General features: G+C 42.3%; 1 protein-coding gene across 5 annotated transcripts; it reads left to right on the top strand.

Moving 5' to 3' along the window:
- The first annotated feature begins 8,506 nt into the window (after positions 1-8,506).
- marchf7 (membrane-associated ring finger (C3HC4) 7) lies at positions 8,507-18,523 on the top strand. 5 transcript variants are annotated; one of them, XM_080885430.1, is made up of 11 exons: positions 8,511-8,679; positions 10,389-10,603; positions 12,669-12,812; positions 12,960-13,131; positions 13,352-13,543; positions 13,660-14,791; positions 14,986-15,155; positions 16,322-16,425; positions 16,829-16,933; positions 17,646-17,694; positions 17,831-18,523. In XM_080885430.1, the coding sequence occupies exons 2-11, from the start codon at positions 10,412-10,414 to the stop codon at positions 17,920-17,922; spliced, it is 2,352 nt and encodes a 783-aa protein (XP_080741556.1). In that variant the 5' UTR covers positions 8,511-8,679; positions 10,389-10,411; the 3' UTR covers positions 17,923-18,523. The 5 variants fall into 5 exon arrangements, with proteins under 5 accessions (XP_080741560.1, XP_080741556.1, XP_080741559.1 ...); XM_080885433.1 differs by lacking the exon at positions 8,511-8,679 and adding an exon at positions 8,741-8,880; XM_080885432.1 differs by lacking the exon at positions 8,511-8,679 and adding an exon at positions 8,894-9,112.
- Positions 18,524-19,386: the final 863 nt, after the last annotated feature.

Raw genomic sequence — 19,386 nt, 5'->3', positions numbered from 1 at the left:
GCAGATGTAATTTGATCGGTGTAAGCGTTTGTGCGATATGGATTACTGTTTTGTCAACAGGCTGAGTTTGGTTCGCACGCACCGCAGCAAGAAAACAATATGTCAAACGTGGCTCATTCGCCCCTTTCATTTGCTCCACATTCAGAACAAAACAAGATAACGATAGACACTTTTGTAAATATCTATAAATATATAATATGTCTCATACATATTTGGTGTGACTGCAGTTATGTCTCATGCCTAAATCATGGAATGAGCTGCCTGACACACAAGTGCTTTCAGGACCTACATGTGACCACATCTGAAGCATTCCTTTTAAGGACGAAATACCTCTGTGTATCTTGGTGTGGAAAACTTTAAGAGACCATATTTGTGGCTTCAGGCTTCAGTCTGTCCTCCGTGTTGGTCTCCTTTACCTTTTCTTGTCGCCTCTCTGGTATAGAAATAAAAGCACAAAAACAAATCCGGTGTGCTAAAATGCTACCTTCAGGTTATTTTAAGACCCTAACATCTAATTTAAATACAGCAATAACGTCAACGCATATCACATGAGCTATTTTCAGGTGGTATGTGTCAAGGTCTTCAGAAATCCTGACACCGAATGAGCTTTCATTTTCATTCCAGGGGTGTGTTTGAACTACATAAACCCTTAAGAGCTGTTATAAAATGTGTGAGAAAAAAAGAAAAAGATAGATCCCCTTCCAGGCATAATGTCCACATAACCATGGCTGGCCGGCAACAGTGCTCTTTTTAATCAGCAAATGGATAAACAAAGACAAAATGTTTTGGAGAGCGGGCTGTGGTTTTAGTGTTTGGAGGAGTTCCTGTTGCTTGTGATGTCACACGTTTGCTGTTGTTTGTCTTAAACATCAGAGAAATGTGTGGCTTTACAATTTTGATGTCGCAACATGCGACACGTGAGAGTTGCTAATTGAGCCATTTTTCCCATAACAACATCCATTAAACTTATTGAAGAAATTTCCTACTTTAGGACTTTATTTTCACATTATTTCAAAGAAAATCAACAATAAACCATGCAAAAGACAAAACAAGTTAACAGCCATCACTTGAGTGATAGATATAGTGATAGATAACGCACAGACATACATAGAGAGAAGAGCTTTTTGAATTGGTCACATACTTCGAGCACATTTTACACTGCGGTTGATATATTTTTGGCGATTTCTCCGTAAGAACATCTTTAATGCCTCAGAGAAACAAAATCTTGGTTTGTGTGCGTCATGCACCGATATCTGCCTTTGAGCCTGATTGCTCAGTGTTTTAGAGGACTTCATCCAAAACACTGAGACACTGGGTGTAAAAATACACCTCTAATTGTGCCCAACAGCTTACTCCAATTCCCAACTTTTCCTCAGCTCACAGAGCCTTTATTATTGTTTATTTTTTAAATTGAAAATCAAAATAGAAAGCTTCAAGACTACATCTGTAGTTCAAGAATTTCTGCGTGCTAATAATTAGTGAGCAAATGAAATGACCTTTAGGAGGGGAAAAAAAATCCCCAATTTTCTTTATAAAAAGCCAGATGCTAGAAAAGAACTTCAACAATCAAGTGTAAGTTATGAAGTGTAAGTCGGTTATAAAATGCAAGTAAGATGTGGAATGCTAAAGTCAAAAGGTGATAACATCTGTCGGTTCATCACACCTGCATGTTTGAAAGTTTTGCTATGAGCACAAAAGGTCAGTGAACCCTTAAAGCATGGTGGCGTCACTATGATGTAAAAATAAAACCTGCATTTTGACTCCGCATTGATCTGCTTTACTATACCGATACAAATACGCATCAAATACCTTCCAGGATCACAGTTAGTTTAGCTTTAACACTGAACACACACTCAGACTACTATTCTGTTAATCCTACCTTGCATGTTTGTATTATTTTATCAGAGTCTCGCTTACGTTCCTCAACAGGCTAAATGAATTATGCAGCTCACGTGTTTATACTTAGGTGGAGTCTACCACAGATGGGCAGGAGTAGTCATTAGTTACTCAATAGCCATAAATGCCGAATTCAAGCTTGACGTTATTGAAAGCAAACAGGCAGGAAGCACATGCACAAGTAGTGAGGATATGTCCACAGAAGAGTAGGCTGAATAAATAATTCACTTGCAAGGCCCAGACAAGGAAAGGAAGCCAAACGGTGCCCAAAACAAAGGACCGCGAGGTAAAAAAACACATGCGCAAACCTTCGTCGGCGAGCTCAAATTATGCATGTGTTGATGAGCATGTGCACTTAGACTTAGGTGGGCCTGTGGGGGTGGTCTTAAGACGGATGCAAACAGGCCCTGTGTTAATTAACACTGGCAGGCCGCTGTTCCTCCTGGCAGTGTGCAGGCAGACATTCTGGCCTGCCCTCAGTGACGCCTGGTCAAAAATAGGGCACCACACAGCACAGTAATGATCACAATGGTGACATCATCGTTGCCTTCAATGTGCTCTCCCCTCAGTGCTCTTTTGAACAAAGAGCAGCAGGCATGCAGAGAGCGAGGCAGATGTCACTTTGTGTCTGGGGAACATTAAGAACAACAAATGTTCTTGGAGTTCTCGGTGAAACCTCTGCGTGTTTTTTGTGTTCGTGTGGGGTTAAATTTGTATTGTTGTTATTTGTCTGGTTTTTTTGTTGTTGTTTTTTTAAAGATTTTGGTAAAAGTCCCAAACTAAATCAATGACGTGTAAGGTTTTTTTTTGTTGTTGTTTTGTTTGGCATTGGCGTTTTTTTAGCATATGATGTTGTGAATGCGTGCGAATTAAAATAAAAGGCCTGTTCTCGCTAATTGGTGAAGAGCATGCTGAGAGAAGAGTGTCCACAAATAGCATACAAGTATTTTTGATGTTGCCCCCACAAAACATGTGACCTAAAGTGCTAACACATGTGGCCTTGCTTCCCCCCCCTATTGTTACTGATCTGTTCAGACGTCTGGCAGTGTGTGTGTGTGTGTGTGTGTGTGTGTGTGTGTGTGTGTGTGTGTGTGTGTGTGTGTGTGTGTGTGTGTGTGTGTGTGTGTGAACTAGGCTTTTAAAGCACCTTAAATGCAGCCTACCATCACCTAAAACCAGGCAAACTCTGATGAACTAAATGCAGTTTGGCTGTTTTCCAAATTGTCATTAAATTTGTCACAATTCTTTATGTGGTTTTTGTGTGTGGGAGGGGGGGGCATTCTAAATAATTTCCCAGTTTTAGAAAATAACTTCTTAAAAACTTTCTGATTCCCCCTCTAGACAGCAAGATAAGGGTGTGTGCTTATCAGTTTGTTTGTGTCTGTGAATCCAGCTTTTCATTCAGGCTACAGGGGAAAAAAATAAAATAAACAACAACAACTCAGAAACCTTGGCCTGCATGTTTCCTCCAAGAGGTTTCTCAGAAGGCAAGGACTCTTGCTCTTTGTGCTCTTGACGACACTGGGCTTGCATTGTGCAGTCCTCCTATAAACCAGCCTTTGTGGTGTCCACAAACAGAGGCACAGAACAAGAGAGAGGGAGGAAGGGAGAGAGCACGAGGGAGAGAGAGCGAGAGAGAGACAGGAAACGGATTCTCAAGACCTGGACGAGCCGTGGGAAAAGAGGGGTCTTGTAGAGGAAAAGCAGAAATGTCTCAGGACATTCCTTTGCGATTACACAGTGCTGGACAAATCCAGACATTCTTGCAGTTATTCTGTGCCTTAATTCTCCAGTTAAAGTCAGTCTCATGAGGGGAGTGTAAACATCTGCATCTCCATATTCCAGCAGATGTTGTTAGACACTGTTAATGTCTTTGAGCACTCTGAATTCGACAAACACAGTCCGGAAGAAACCTGAGGCGGAGACCCACCGTCAATTTGTAATAATAATTTGCATTTCCTTTCTACACCATGAAACTTTGATGTTGCACCAGCCTGTAGCGCTGGGTAAAGAACGAAGAAAAAGAGCAGCTCACAGAGACAGGTAAGTATCCATCTCATATCCACTGCACACACATAAGAGGATTCAAGAAAGAGGAGGGCAAATCTCAGGTTACATGCATGGGATCTGAAAGAGTTAGCTGCCCCCAGTGGATAGAAAGCATGTTCCTCCCTTGTCACAGCCACCATGAATGAGAAACAGCTCCAAGGAATGCTCCATTATCATCCTATCAGCAGCACTGGGGGGGATGAAGAGCTTCAAGTCTCCCTTCACTTAGCAGTGTGCAGAATCACGTGTGCGAAGGAGCAAAGTGGGGAGAAGGTAGGGGGGACACTGGCCTACAGACCTTCGACTGGGATTGCGAGGCCTCCTCCCCAACTCACCAGACCTTGCACTTTCTCATTTGTCTAGGTCAGGCATCCTTTTTGTCAGCAATTAATCTGCAGCTCCACCCTCCTATATTTATCCCTTTCCCTATATTTATCACTGGTTCTCCTTCACCTCTTGTTCAGTTGGCCTTGGGCAGATTTACACTTGGTTTGATCACTGTTCACCGTTGTACACATGCAAGCAATAATGGATTGCTGGGCCCTTTAAGCGCTACATTTTACCGGGCACGACGAGCATCTTGTTGACCTTCACATTATTATGCATCTGCTGTGCAACAATGCTCCCACTCTGCTCCACGCTGACCTTCCTGGACCCCCCACACACTTAACACGAGTCCTGCGCTCGTGATTTTAAATGAATCTTACGCAAATGCAAAAAAAAAAAAAAAATAAGCAAAAGAAATAAATACAATTACCTCATGGTACAAAACAAAACGAATAAAAAAGGTTTGTGTTAAGGCTTATCTCTCATCAGTGCTTCCTGAGGTCTACTAAATTAGACGTGAGTTAAAAGTATGTAAATCATTTGAATGCTCCTAATCCTGGATTTACTGTGATCCACAATGCCTTTCAAAGCAATTATTCAAATCAATCTAATTAAACCGGTTGAAATTGGCTTTAATTGCCTCCCTGACTAAACAAACACCAAGTTATGGCATACAAACAACAGCGCAGTTCAAAGAGGCCATGGAAGAAAGTGTGAGCTACAGCGCCCCTTAGTGGTTATTAGCTGCCTGTGTGGCTTTCATAATGACGTCAGCCCCCTCTCTCGCTCTCTGTCCGTGCATCATGCGTGTGTATCTCCAAGAAATGATCAACTCTGAAGTGATGGAAACACGACTGTAACTGTATATTTGGGTGTTTATATAAATGTGTGTGTGTGTGTGTGTGTGTGTGTGTGTGTGTGTGTGTGTGTGTGTGTGTGTGTGTGTGTGTGTGTGTGTGTGTGTGTGTGTTACCTCAGCTGTAAAGTAAAGCTTTCAGGCATTGGGAGTAAGTGATGTTTAAAATAACAATTTGTCCAGTACCTTATTAAAATGTACTGTTCTTTATAATTACCCACTTCCTTCTGTGCTCCAGGTAAACAAGAAAATCAAGCTCAAATTCCATCATACAAATGCATGTAAGTGGATCTCAAAGATAAGGAACCCAAACATACATGTAAAAAGAAAGTTTTCATTTGGTCGTATGCAGTCCTCTGAAAAAAAGTCCACCTTTACTGCTTACATATGAATTAAGAGGGTAAGTAGTAGCCATGTGCTGATAATAAAATGCACTTGATCACAGCGGGGAAGCTTATAAGGACATTTGCAAACAATATGAAGTCTGTCATTCCACAGTGCAAAAGATTATTCACCAGTGAAAAATATTCAGGACAGCTGCCAATCTTCCAAATTCACTTCAAGGTCAGATCGTGCAATGCTGAGAGAAACTGAAAAGAAAAACAACAGCTACATCTCAGACTCTACAGGCCTCTGCGGGCATATTAAATGCCCAGAAAAATTAGAAAAAGACTGAACATGTATGGCTTGTTTGGAAGAGTCGCCAGGAGAAAGCCGCTTTCCCTAGAAGCATGGCTGCACAGCTTAGGTTTACAAAGTTGCATCTGAACAAACCGCAAGCCTTCTGGAACAATGTCCTTTGATCAGATGAGACCAAAGTGCGGATGTCTTTTCTTAGTGCACATAATGCATGTTTGGATAAAATCAACCACAGCACATCAGCACAAACACCTCACAGCAACTGTGGTGAAGGAGTAATGCAAGGACCTGGGCACCTTCCAGTCACTGAATCGACCACAAACTCCTCTGCATTCCAAAGTATCCTAGTCAAATTCGAGGCTATCTGTCCAACAGCTAAAGCTTGGCTTAAACTGGGTCACGCAAAAGGACAATGATTTCTACAACAAAACTACAACAGAATGGCTGAAAAAGAAAAGAATCGAGGGGTTGAAATTGCCTAGTCAAAGCCCAGACCTCAACTCATCTGAAATGCTCAAGAGAGCTGTGTATAAACAAATGCCCACAATCTCAATGAACTGCAGCAATGCTGTAAAGAAAAGTGGGCCAATTTCCTCTGCATTGCTGTGAGAGACTAATTAAGTCATACAGAAAATGACTGCACACAGTTATGTGAAAATGTTGTTATTCACAACAGATTAACATTAGTCAGCAGTCAATAAGCTTTATAACAGCTAATACTAACATTTGGGTGTCAAACCATCAATTTAAAAAGATCTCAAGAGACATATTCCTATATAAATATAACTACCCAGTCAAAAGGAATAATCAGAAAGAGCCTTGGCCATAAAAGCCAATCTAGAACTCTGTAGAATCAGGTCCAGATTTCCTTTTGTGGAGGTGGAAGAACATTACAGAAGGACAACTGTTTGTGCATCACTCATTCCAGTCCTTAGTTAAAACCACGTGTCAGCACACTGGGTATTTGACAGAAAGTAATTAAATGACTCTCAGATCACGAAAAGCAAAATTCCCAGGTCTGGAGACACAAAAAACTGACCTATTTGACCCTTATTCCCATCATTATGTGTCAAGGACACTAGGCAATGAGTATCAGCTCATCAATACCTTGCCAGAAGCCAAACACAGTGGTAGGGGTATCAGACTGTGAGGTTACTCTTCTGTGACATGGACTGGGAGACTGGTGAGGATAAAATGTGCATGCAGTAAAATATATGTCAATCTTAAGTGAATACCTGTTTCACAGTACTCGGGATTTAAGAATTCAAAAAAGGTTATACTTCATCAACACAACCTGAAAAATACTGCTGTGGAAACACAGGAGAGGATTTCAGCAAACTCCTGAATGCTAACACAACTCAACACTACAGTGTCAGAGTACCTGAACCAAAACAGAGCATCTCTGAAGAGACCTGCTTATCCCTGTACACTGACACGCTCCATCCAAACTGGTTGTGTCACGTGCACTTCTGAAAATCCCTTTTCCTCCATCTGCCCTGCGATTCTGCCCGCTTCATCTCCAACCCCTGCTCTCCACTTCTTGTCTGCGCCAAAGCTCCTCTGTCACTGGAACAAACACAGCACACCAACACTCAGCTCTGCTTCCCCCAGATAGACTTAACTTTCTGTACTCTCTTTACTCTGCTGTGCCTAGCTCCCCCCTACCCCCACCCCCCTTTCCCTGCTCCATCTGCCCCAGACTTATGCCCAGTCTAAATATTTCTCCAGCAACCTTGCCACCCTCACTTAAAAATAAGCCAAAGTTTTCTTGCAACCATGCCTCCCATTGTCTGTCTGCTTCGTGGCTTATTAGTTTAGGAGAATGGGCTCGAACAATAGTGTTGTGCAATACTCCAAATTTTGGTATCAGTCCGATATTGGCTGGATCTGGAAATTACGCCCCTGGATGAAACAAAGCATCGATCCTATCACGCCAGTATGGTCCAATACAAATACCAGCGTTGGTATTGATACCATCCATATTTGCATATTAATCAAACAATTCAACAAGCTGGAACTAGGATTGCTCCTTAGAACTTTCCCCAGTGAAAGCACTTTGTTTTTGCTTTGTCACTGTGGACCACTCTGTGTGGACCAAGAAACATACATTTCCGTCATTTCTGAGATGAATCTGAAAGGATGTTAAAAACTTGTATGATATGGAGATCTGAAATATTGTTCATTTTTTCTTGACCCTGCCTTGTCTCAGACGTGAAATGGAGATGGAAACATAATTGATGCAAAAACACTTAATTACAAGCAGAAGAAATCATGAGTTAAGTCAGCAGCATTAAATATTAAAGGCTAAAGTGCTCATCAGTCATAACTGCTGAATGATCCCTAGTTGAAACTTTTTTTACAGCGGTATTAGTGCTTTAACAGCATTTTAACATTACTGATTGATTTGTATGGATGTCATAAACAATGGTGTACTGTCTTTAATCATTTATTTATTAATTCATTTCTATTTTTTTCTATGTGCGTCTTAATTTGTAAAGTAACTGTAAACAGATTTTAAGAAGTCTGCTTTAGTGAAGTAAATCTCATTATAAGTAGAGAGAAGTCGTTACATCAGTCTGAGCACTAAAACATTAAAAACAGGACTGAATTGTCGGCCACACGGGGGTGTTGTTCGGCTCTGCCTGGATACTTTTGACGTTACAAAGTCGCACCAGGTTTGATTTAATTAGTGCCATAAATACTCTTGTGTTCTTCTCAGGCCGCACAATTGTAGCTGGCTCAGAGGTGGCAGAAAAAAAGGGGGTGGATGCAGGTGGATGCTCCAACAACCACCTAAAAACAACCTTTCAGTCAGACCACTCCCTCCGGGTCACGGTAAAGTCACTTAACAGTCTGCGTCGACAGCAGACGCCATCGCTCCTGTTGTGCGAAAAGCAAGCTTGAAACTAAAGGTGAGGTGGGAATGTTTTGGGAATTTAGCTGACGCAACCTGGCGTTTAAAACGTAAAAAGAGGGAAGAAGAAGAAGAAGAAGCAGAAAAGAAGAAGCGAGTGACTGTCGTGAAGTGGGGGTTATGGGGGAGCTAAGCAGCTAGCTTCGAAGCTAACAGGGCTGTCTGCTGAGTCGTCGGAAAACAGCAGCTGAACTGCTCGGTAACCGAGTCTGAACGACTGCTAGCGAGATAAACAAGATTTGTAAATAGCCAGCGACGGCTAACCTGCTAATGTAAACACGGAAAGTGACATCCCTTTTAACCCGGGTGTCGGTTAAACTGCTAACGTCGTTTGTCGTGCAAGTGCAGCGGAATGTAATAAGTTGGTGAAGACAATTAGCGACGCGGAGTTCCGAGCATCCAGCGTAAATGGAAATACGCGGCAAGCGCAGGTTAACGGAAATTCATGAAAGTTTGAACGCTACCTATCGCACAGCTAAAGCTAAACGGCTGTCAGACGGCTAACTATTAGATGGATTAAGGGTTTTGGTGGCGAGGAGGGCGTTCCTTGATAAATTCAACAAAGCAAGACGTCAAGCAGTCGGGGTTAGTCATGGCTCATCTCGAAAACACAGGCCGCTGCCGAGTCTGTGCAGCCACACGATTGTTTAAATTCTTTGGTAGGGTTGTGGTGACTAATGAGGTTTTGTCGACGGGTGTTGGGGTTTCAGGTCCTCATTATGCTAGTTCCCCATTTGTCCAAAAACGTAACCTGCAGATAAGTTAGCCATAAATAAAGCGAGGGCCTTGCTTATGCAAACGTATTAAAGACAGATTGGGGGGAAATCCAGCTAAACTGCATTGCCTTTTAATAGGATGCACCTTCACGCTTTTTTTTGTCGTTGTTGTGCAAAATTTGCAGAAAGTTCCAATGTTTCTGCTTTTAGGCTTCATATTTATTTTGGACTGTTTTGGGGATTTCAGTGGGAGTTTTACTAATTAATCTGTTTAACAGGTTTCAGTGCTGTGTTTTGGTTTCAATGTTTTTGTCTTCTGGCCTGATTTACTGCCCTTCATTTCGGACCTGACAGGCTGCTGGCTGGCTGTACTATCTGTGACCACAGGTGCTGTAGCTAATCTCAGTGTCAATACCAGGAAGTAACTCATACTGTACAAGTTTATGCCATGAAGGCTCGACTCTGTTTTTAGGTCGGCTGGTACATCTAGAGTTCAGCTGGTGCTGAAAGTTAAAATACAGTTTATTTGGCTGTGCTCACTGTGCTGCTGTTGTAATGGTGTTTAATAATAAATGAGTGTCTTATAAGTGTTGCAGAGCATCTTGTTTGCTTAGAGGCTCAGCTCACAGTGCTGAATTGGCTCCTTGGTAGTATCATGTTCCTGTAACAGAGTTCACAGTCCTTAAGATAGGCACTGTGTCTTTGATACCAAGACCAGGAAGTGGCTGGGTGGTAAGTTTTTAGTGTTTACAGACACACTGTCACATGTGCTCCATCAACAAATCAGAGGTCTTGCAACACCACCCGGCACAGCATGGTTGCTTAACAGATTGAAGTTGCAGGCCCTTTAAAAGTTTGTGCTGAGAGGTGTGGACTTCATGTCCTGTCTTGTGTTTAGGTGGAATAATGGGCACTTGTGAAAGGAAGTTAACATTGAAAAGACATCTGTGGTATTACAGCAACAATATCTCTCTCTTCCCCCCCCCGTCAGCTTTATTTTCAAGGCAATCCACAATGGACTCGAGGTCTCGCAGGCTTCCGTTTTGTCTGTCCAGCTCAAGGTCGTCCTACATATCCAGTCCTGCGCATTCAACAGTCCCATCCTCATCGCTGGGCTCCAGTAGACTATACAGCAGGGAAACGGTGCTGAATAATGACCGCTTCCCAAGGGCGTCATCGTCTTACAAGGCAGATGTCGACAAACAGGTAGGTAGGCTGATGGCACAGCAAAAAATGGCTAATGCAGGGAATCGTACACTTCATTTTACGCCATGCACACCCCCTTCCAGACCTTTTGCTTACAATATGTACAGCCAAGTGCTAAGTTAAAGAAAGAACCTGAATTCTTGATTGCTAAGTGAGGGGTGATTACGTTATCGGTTGTATTTTGCTCTCATGGTTTGGTGCACTTAGGGAGTCAGCAGCTTTTACCCTATGAAGTACTTCTCTCTCTCTCTGTGTGTGTGTGTGTGTGTGTGTGTGTGTGTGTGTGTGTGTGTGTGTGTGTGTGTGTGTGTGTTATTATTTTATTTCTTTGAATACAGCAGTTAAATGTCACCATTTTATCCCAATTGGGTGAAATTTCAGCGGGAAAGCTGCTGGTTTAAAATTGGATACAACGATCGGTTACAACAGCAGCTGCTCCTAAAATCTGCCTCCCTACTCTCTCCTCTACTACCTGGGGCTCTAGTGAGCTGCCTTTCTAGCGTATTCCATGGCATTCAAGTCAGCTCTTTTTCTCACAGGTTCCCTTTAGTGCATGATCCAAACTACGTTTAACAGTAGTGCAACAGGAGACACTCTGGAGGTCTTTTTATAGGGTAGCCTAGATTCCTTGACACATGATGTGCGTATTTCAGTCCCAATGCTCGTCAAAGACCATCTCAAAAGAGAGTGTTACTATTGGCTCTGGCTGTGTCTAGCTTTTGTTGTTTTTTTTTTTTCTTTTTTCAAGGGACTCTTGGTGCTTTCACCCTACAAACTACCTTGTGTATGTTAATGTTATTGCTCATGAAGCGAGATAAGCAATCATTTCAGTTAACATTCACTTAAATCTGCACAAGTTCTTCTTCCAACCTAAGACACATGAACATGTTTTGTTAGCCTAAAGAAAGATTGTTAAATTTTTTTTAAAAAGGGTGTTAAAGCGGACATGAATACATTCTCATTTTCTTTTTTTGGCCTGTCACTTCAAACTACTTGAGTCATTGTCCTTCCTGTATGAGATATCTAAAGGCAGGCTGTTGACATGTAGGTCTGCTCACGTTTGTCTTCCTTTTCAGTTTAGCACTAAGTTTCTTATGTCTGATTTAGACTTCTACAGGAAATTGCATCATAACTTGCGATGTAACCAGAAACCTCTTTTAACCTTATGCCACAACCTTCCACATAGGGCTGTTCGATATAATGATATGTATCGGATGACAATATAAAAACATCTATCGTTTCATTTCACGCTATCGTTTGTTTTGTGGTGTCACAAAATAAACTGTTTACGGCAATATTTTTTCACAGTTTTGATGGTCACTGTAGTGGCTATAATTTCTTAAAGATCTCTCTTTCTCTTATATTTAATATGACCACACTACAGATGGACAAGCGCCTGTTTTTAGCAACAACGACGGTAAAACCATTGCGTGTCCGCTTGTTTATTTTCCACATAAACCTTATGTGGAAAATTACATCTGGACGTCCAGATGAACAGAATCAACTTTTGGAGATTTACTTACCTGGATGATTGAGCATGCATCAAGACTCCCTTTCACAATAAAGCTCAAGATCCTGTTGAGACTCTTCAAAATAAACGGAATCACGTGAAAGAGTATGCAGAGTATTTATGGATGAGAAGCAAAAAAGAGCCGTCAGGTGCTAAAAAATAAACCTTAGACAAAAACGGTAGAACAGGCTTTTCCCCGCAGCACGCCGTGTAATAAATACTCACAAAGAAAACGGCGGCCGTTACAACTTAAGTCTAAAAATTTATAGTATCATGTATCGGTTAAAACATTCGACTAAACGTAGGGTCAACACTGCCAACACAGCTAAATGGGATGGAAGGTTGTGGTGTAGAGTTAGAAGGGGTTTATGGTTTTGACATAGATTTCCCACCAATATCTAAATCAGGGATTAACCTTTAGATAAAACACATATGTATACACATGTGTATATATGTTTGTGCTGCTAGAGCACAAGTTGCGAACCACTCATCAAAACAATGCGCAGACAATGGTCTAACTAATGCTAAAGTTATTTACCTTGTCTCCTTTCAAAGAGTTCTCGTCTCCTGAGCTCGACAAGAGACTACAGTAACTCTGACAGTCGCTCCAGTAGCTGGAAGTTGCCCTCTCTGACATCGTCCAGCAGATCGCATGATTGCCAGTGGGCCGATTCCTCTCTCAGCAGCAGGAGCAAACTGGTACTGATGATGTTCTGTGCCATTTTCTAACAGCAGGCACAAAAAAGCAGCCTGGTTAAATGTATTTTCTGAAAGACTGCAAGGTAGAGGACTGGTGAATGCTATTGAAGTATTTTATTCTCTGATGTTTGCCTTCATTATTTCCAGACTGACTCTGAGGCGAGGTTTGGGATGCGCTCGGGTATGTTGAATGCCGTTGACGATGGTGACTCTAAAAGGGCCAAACTGTCAAGCACCAACAGAGGAATTTACTCAAGAATGGCCAGCAGTTCAGTTACAGGATCCACCTACTCCAGTAATGGGCTTAGCAGTGGCAGAGGTACGTTATAGCAGTTCACGGTGCTGTTTCCTCATTACCAGCTGAAAGTAATACAAAGGCTATGAAGTAAAAAAAGAACCTAGCATCATGATGGCGAATAGGAAAAACAAATGTGAAATGAAAGAAACGTTGCATTCAGGGAGAATTGATTAAATTCTACTTCCCATCAGCATTAATTTGATTTGGAACATTTGTATACCCTCTTTCTTAAAATGTATAGGAGAAAAACCAAATGACTCTCTTGATTCTTCGTGGAGCTCATGCCGATTACTCTCACGGTCATCATCGTCATCATCCTCTTCATCTTCCAATCCTTTATTGTCCAGAAGAGACCAAGAGACAAAGAATGAGCCCAGTCTCTCAGGTTTGGGAGAAAGAAGAGTTAGGACGCCTGGATTAGTTTCCTCATTATGTAGGCTTCGTTTTTCTTTCTTTTCTTTTCTTTTTTTGGATAATTTGAACACATAATACCCTGTCGACTTGGCGCCAGTCTTACACACACTACTCTTTTCTTTACCCTTGTTTCAGATCACACAGACCGGGTGACCTCCACATATGCACAGGGAGCTCGTCCTAAAGAAACTTCCTACTCTCCCTCATCGTCTTCTTCTACTCGAGAAAGCTCCCACTTGAATCACCACTTCTCCTCTTCTCACGGGACTTCTCCTCAGGTGCATAACTTCAGGAACAGAAGCGCAACCCGTTTTTCGAATGGCTCATCAACCCTCAACTCATCTCAGGAACAAACGGAAAGGCCCGAATCCTCCTCTCATACCACCACCTCTTATTCCTCCAACGCCCCCTGGTATGCCACTCCCGTGCCCAGACCAGAGCCTACGCTGCCGAGGCCGATCCCTGAAGGCGCTGAACCGGAGAGCCGTCGCTCTACACGCCGCCTTTTGTCCCGTCTCTTTTCACGACGCTCCAGCCAGGACTCTTCAAGCGGATCTTCCAGTGTTCGTTCAGTTGATGACGACAGCCCGTCAACTGGTGGGGAGTCCGTGGACAGCGATGAAGGAACCAGGATGTCTAGTGTGGACCCTGATACTGGAAGGTCAATCATGGGTAGCCTCAGGAAAAACAGAGCAGATCTCAGCTCTATCCAGGAAAGCAATTGCAGTGACTATCACAGTGGCCTGCCTCGACCACGAATGGCGTCGTGGAGAGAGCCTGGTGTCAGCAATGGAGGCGGCAGCGGCTCCTCCTGGCTTTCTTCCTCCTTCCGAGGCCGCTGTCCTCCTCTCCTCTCTCGCCTCAGAAGGCATGCCAGGGATGAAAGCACGCAGTCGACCGTGGCCTCAGAAGAAGGTTACAGACGGCCTCAGCGTTTACTGAGAAGGTGGGATGATCTTGAGCTTAAAACCTCACAGGATGATGGAGACGATGATAATGAAGAGGATGAAGAGGAGAATGAAGAAGAGGAAGGAGCAGTTGGTTTAGAGGCCTTTGGTGCTGGGCGTACTTATACAATCGAGAATGAAACATTACCTGAACTCGAAGATGCCTCAGTTGAAATTTCACCACGCCGTAGAGTCAGGGTGTATGAAAACATTTCAGTTTCTGTTGGTCCTCTGGGTGGGGCTGAGAGCCAGTCTGACGACCAGAAAGAGAAGAACATTTCCAGTAGGGATCAAGAGAAGCTGCGCAAGATCAAAGAAAGGTAATGGCTTTTGATCTGTCTGCGCATGACTGATCTCACTTATTTTGTAGTGATCAGTGTCAGATCTTTAACACAGCTCTATTTTCTCAAGGTGTTTATCAGCAGCTCTGTGCTAATTAATTCACTATGTAAAACAGAAAAAATTAAGTTATACATTGTATCGAGTAGATCTGAACGCCCTGTTTCCTGTTTAGACTGTTGCTGGAGGATTCTGACGAGGAAGAAGGTGATCTGTGCCGAATCTGCCAGATGGGGGAGGAATCTTCATCAAACCCTCTGATTCAGCCGTGCCGCTGTACGGGCAGTCTGCAATATGTCCACCAGGAATGCATCAAGAGGTGGCTTCTCTCCAAAATTGGCTCAGGTAATCACAGGCTTCTCATATGGGTGCAGCTTTTATGAATAAATCTGTGAAGGTTCTCAGTCATCCAGGTCATCGTAGTCAAAGGAGCTTGCAAAGAAAAGCGTCTGGACTTCTTTAAGTTGCTTGAAGATGTTTCACCTCTCATCCGAGAAGCTTCTTCAGTTCTAAGGTCAAATGGTGGAGAGTCCCAGATATAAACCTAGTGGGAGTTTCCCCCCACAGAGGGACAAAGGACCCCCTGATGATCCTCTAATCGCCTGAGCCAAGGTGTGAAACTGGGTGTGGGTCCCGATCAGCCAGAGTTTCGGGTGTGTTCATTGTGAAATCTGGCCCCACCTTATCATGCGAATTCCTGAGGTCAGATGGCCCAGGATGTGAGTGGGCGTTAAGGCGTCTGGGAAGGGATCTCAAAACTGGATTATAGATGGCAGAGAGTTGGTGTCGTAAACCCCCGCCTCTGTTCAAAGATGGTCACTCACAGTGGACATAGATGGCTTCTTTCACTCCTCTTTCAAACCATCTGTCCTCTCTGTCCAAAATGTGAACATTGGCATCCTCGAAAGAGTGTCCTTTATCCTTAAGATGCAGATGGACTGCTGAGTCTTGTCCTGTGGAGGTGGCTCTTCTGTGTTGTGCCATGCGCCTGTGAAGTGGCTGTTTGGTCTCTCCAATGTAGAGGTCTGAGCATTCCTCGCTGCACTGTACAGCATACACCACATTGTTAAGTTTGTGTTTTGGCGTTTTGTCTTTCGGGTGAACCAGTTTCTGTCTGAGCGTGTTGCTGGGTCTGAAATGCACCGGGATGTCATGCTTGGAGAAAACTCTCCTGAGTTTCTCTGATACACCGGCTATCATCCCTATGTAGCCGAAACTCTGGCTGATTGGGACCCACACCCAGTTTCACACCTTGGCTCAGGCGATTAGAGGATCATCAGGGGGTCCTTTTATCCCTCTGTGGGGGGGTTTCTCTCACTAGGTTTATATCTGGGACTCTCCACCATTTGACCTTAGAACTGAAGAAGCTTCTCGGATGAGAGGTGAAACGTCTTCAAGCAACTTAAAGAAGTCCAGACGCTTTTCTTTGCAAGCTCCTTTGACTTTTATGAATAAAGTGTCTCATAATTACTACTTTCTGTCTTTTCTTTTGTTTTTTCCTTCCTGCTCAGGTGCAAACCTCGAAGGCATCACAACGTGTGAACTCTGTAAGGAGAAGCTGCGTTTGAACATCGATAACTTTGACATTCAGGAGCTGTACAGGACGCATGTGCAAGTGAGTTATTTCACCTCACTTGGAGGAAAAAAATCAGAATTTCCAAACCCAAAAGCTCTAATTGAAATGAATAAAGAAGCAGTTTTCATTTACTGTGACTGTTTTAATTAATTATGCAAATGTATTAATAACATAATCAAGGGGTTCTCTGCCCTTTTTAATTTGAGTGGATTTAAAACATGTCATTGTACCGAGTTTAAAAAAACAAACAAAAAACCCACAAAGCACAATGAGTGCTGGTGTAATTGAAGTGATTCCTCTGTTATGTTTGCTGCAGTTGGATCTGAACAAAGTTGAACTATGTTGGATTAAACACAGACAAGCAGCATTGAAGCTGCTCTTGGGTTTACCTATTTCAGTATGCTGGGAAAACGCCCTTACAAGTGTTTTTCATGCTCTGCAGTCTGAATATGACGAGTTCATCAGTAGCGGTCTCTACCTAGTGGTCCTGCTACATTTCTGTGAGCAAAGGTTCTCAGATGTCCTCGGAGCGGTCGATACAGCTGGGGTGAGAAACCGAACAAATTCACCTGTGGTGTTTATTAGCTTGAACGCTGAAAGACTCATTTATTGTCCAATTATGTTAGAGCACAGCTATAAGAAAATGCTTATGAACCTGTGAGGATTTCTGCTGTGATTTTAATCAAAGAAAACATGCTGCTGTCATCTGAGTCAGTCACAGACAAACACAAATTCATCCAGACTAATCTCACACAATGATTTTTAAAGCATCTGGTCCCTGATTCACAGAAGCAGTCCCAAAACAAGACTCTGCCTTCACTGTGCTTCAGTTAGGATGAGCATTTGTTGTGATGGGCCAAACATAGTGATGCCGAGTTTAACATTTATTCCATCTGTGCGTATAACGGCTTTGGCTAGACTATGGGAGAAGCTAATTAGATGTTACTATGAACTTAAAAAAAAAGAAGACACATAAATGTGTCTTAAGTCTTTTCCACATTTTGATAATGAATGTAATATTTGGTGTGATCTTTTACATGATACCCACTCCTCAGTTATCTTTTGATGGCCATCCAGATAACCAATGGAGGTTCACAGGGTTCACAAATGTTTTCTTGAATTTGAGCAGCACATTGAGTTTGCCCATTCGCTGTGCGCAGTTGAGCAAAAACACTTGCACAATTTCAAAAATGTTGAAGCGATGAATTGTGGCTGACTTGAAATCTTGAAAAGAGACGCATCTTCCCTTTCTCACCTAGTTATTCAACCTGGTGAGAATTCTTCATGAACACATGGACAATCTTGAAAGTATGTTGCTCTTCCCTTTTGTCGCAAACAAGCTTTTGTCTGATTGTTTTTGTCTAAAGCTACCAGCTTTGTGTTGACAAATGCATGAGGGATCTTTTGTGGCTACATAATTTGACTTGATGTCTGTGGATTGCAGTTCCCCATGGAGAAAGTGACGAGGAGGTGCGAGACAACAGACCGTCCATCGAGTTTTCGGACCTGGATGACGATCTCGAAGAGGAGTACTAAATATGTGGGAAAGAATAAAAGTAGGTCAGACGATCTGCAGTTACAGGGCTTCTCATTCCAGGGGGCTCACCAGGTTTCACACAGGCTTTGACATCTGAAATGCAACAGCGGCTACAGATACCAAGTGCACAGAACATGTCGACTTTTCTGCAGATATGCAAACTTGGAATGAATTAGTACAAAATATTTAGGTTAATACCACTATATTTGTTTCCCTGAGAGTGCACTTTAATTCAGTTATAATTCAATTAAAATGCAAGTTTTTTTTCTTTTCTCTTTTTTCAAATTGTTATACCACAAGTGCTTTAATGTTGAGATGAAAAAGCAGAAATAGAATGGGACTGTGGTAACAAGTGATATGTACTTGGTGTGATGGCGAGTGCGAGCTTTTGGGGGGGAAAATAACAATAATAATAAAAAATATTCTTTTGTGTTTTTCTCTGATTATTTTTGTTTCCCAGTTAGGAATATGTTAAAAATAGAGAAGTGGGGGGCGTACAAGGCAAGGACAGTTTGTCAATGGTGTATCATAATTTCTTTGTGTATGTACACATCTCGTTTAATGCTTCTAATTTTGGGAATAAAGAATAATTGCACACTTCCTTACTTTCAGTCCTCTTTACTATCAAGCATGAGAAACTTTTTTTTTTTTTTTTTTTTTTTTTTTTTTGGTAGCTGTGTTGCAGGTGAAGTGCAGGGACGTTGGATCCTGGCAGACTTCTAGATGAGGGTCACTTACAGCAAAGCTTCTCTGTTATCACAGCTAGTGGTAAATTGCAGCATACAACTGCACACACTGCTCGTATGGGATCACCCTTAAATGAGTGTTTTCATATCTGCCATGTTTGGGAATTTAGTGACAAATGGCAGCATGCTTTGACTTTCCAAGTGTTTTATTTTAAAAAGATCTTTTGGCCATAATTCATAACTACATGTTTAAAGCTCACTGTGACATGAGGTTCTGGCCCAACCGTTTACTTTTCTGCCTGTTTCTCATCACTATAAATTAAGAACAAAAGAGAAGACTGACCCTTAAAAAAAAAAAATCACATTTATTTATTGAATTGGAGATATCAAAATCAGCCACACCTTGGCATTGTTGATTCTTTAGATCTTGAGGGGTGATTCAAGACTTTTCCACAGTGCTGTATTTGAAATTATTTAAATGATTTGTGGTGATGTAGGGATTTTTATCCCATACTGTTCCAGACTAATCAAGAACTGTTGGCGGAGATGACACAAGCTATAGCATTTAAAAAGATCTCTCAGATGATTGGGAAGACCGGATAATTATTTTAGAAAAGGGCACAAATCTACGTCTTTATTTGGAGGACATGTCACAAGGTATGGAGAGATCTTTGTTTTGTAGCAATGGCCATGTTTATGTTTAGTCTGCCTGATGAATGCATGAGCGATGACTGGAAGGACAGTGTATGGTTTCATGTGTTGTCTTCTTGTGATGAT

This window comes from Rhamphochromis sp. 'chilingali' (assembly GCF_963969265.1).
Source record: "Rhamphochromis sp. 'chilingali' genome assembly, chromosome: 6".
NCBI classification, from domain to species: Eukaryota; Metazoa; Chordata; class Actinopteri; order Cichliformes; family Cichlidae; genus Rhamphochromis; species Rhamphochromis sp. 'chilingali'.
This window is presented reverse-complemented; position numbering and strand designations above follow the sequence as displayed.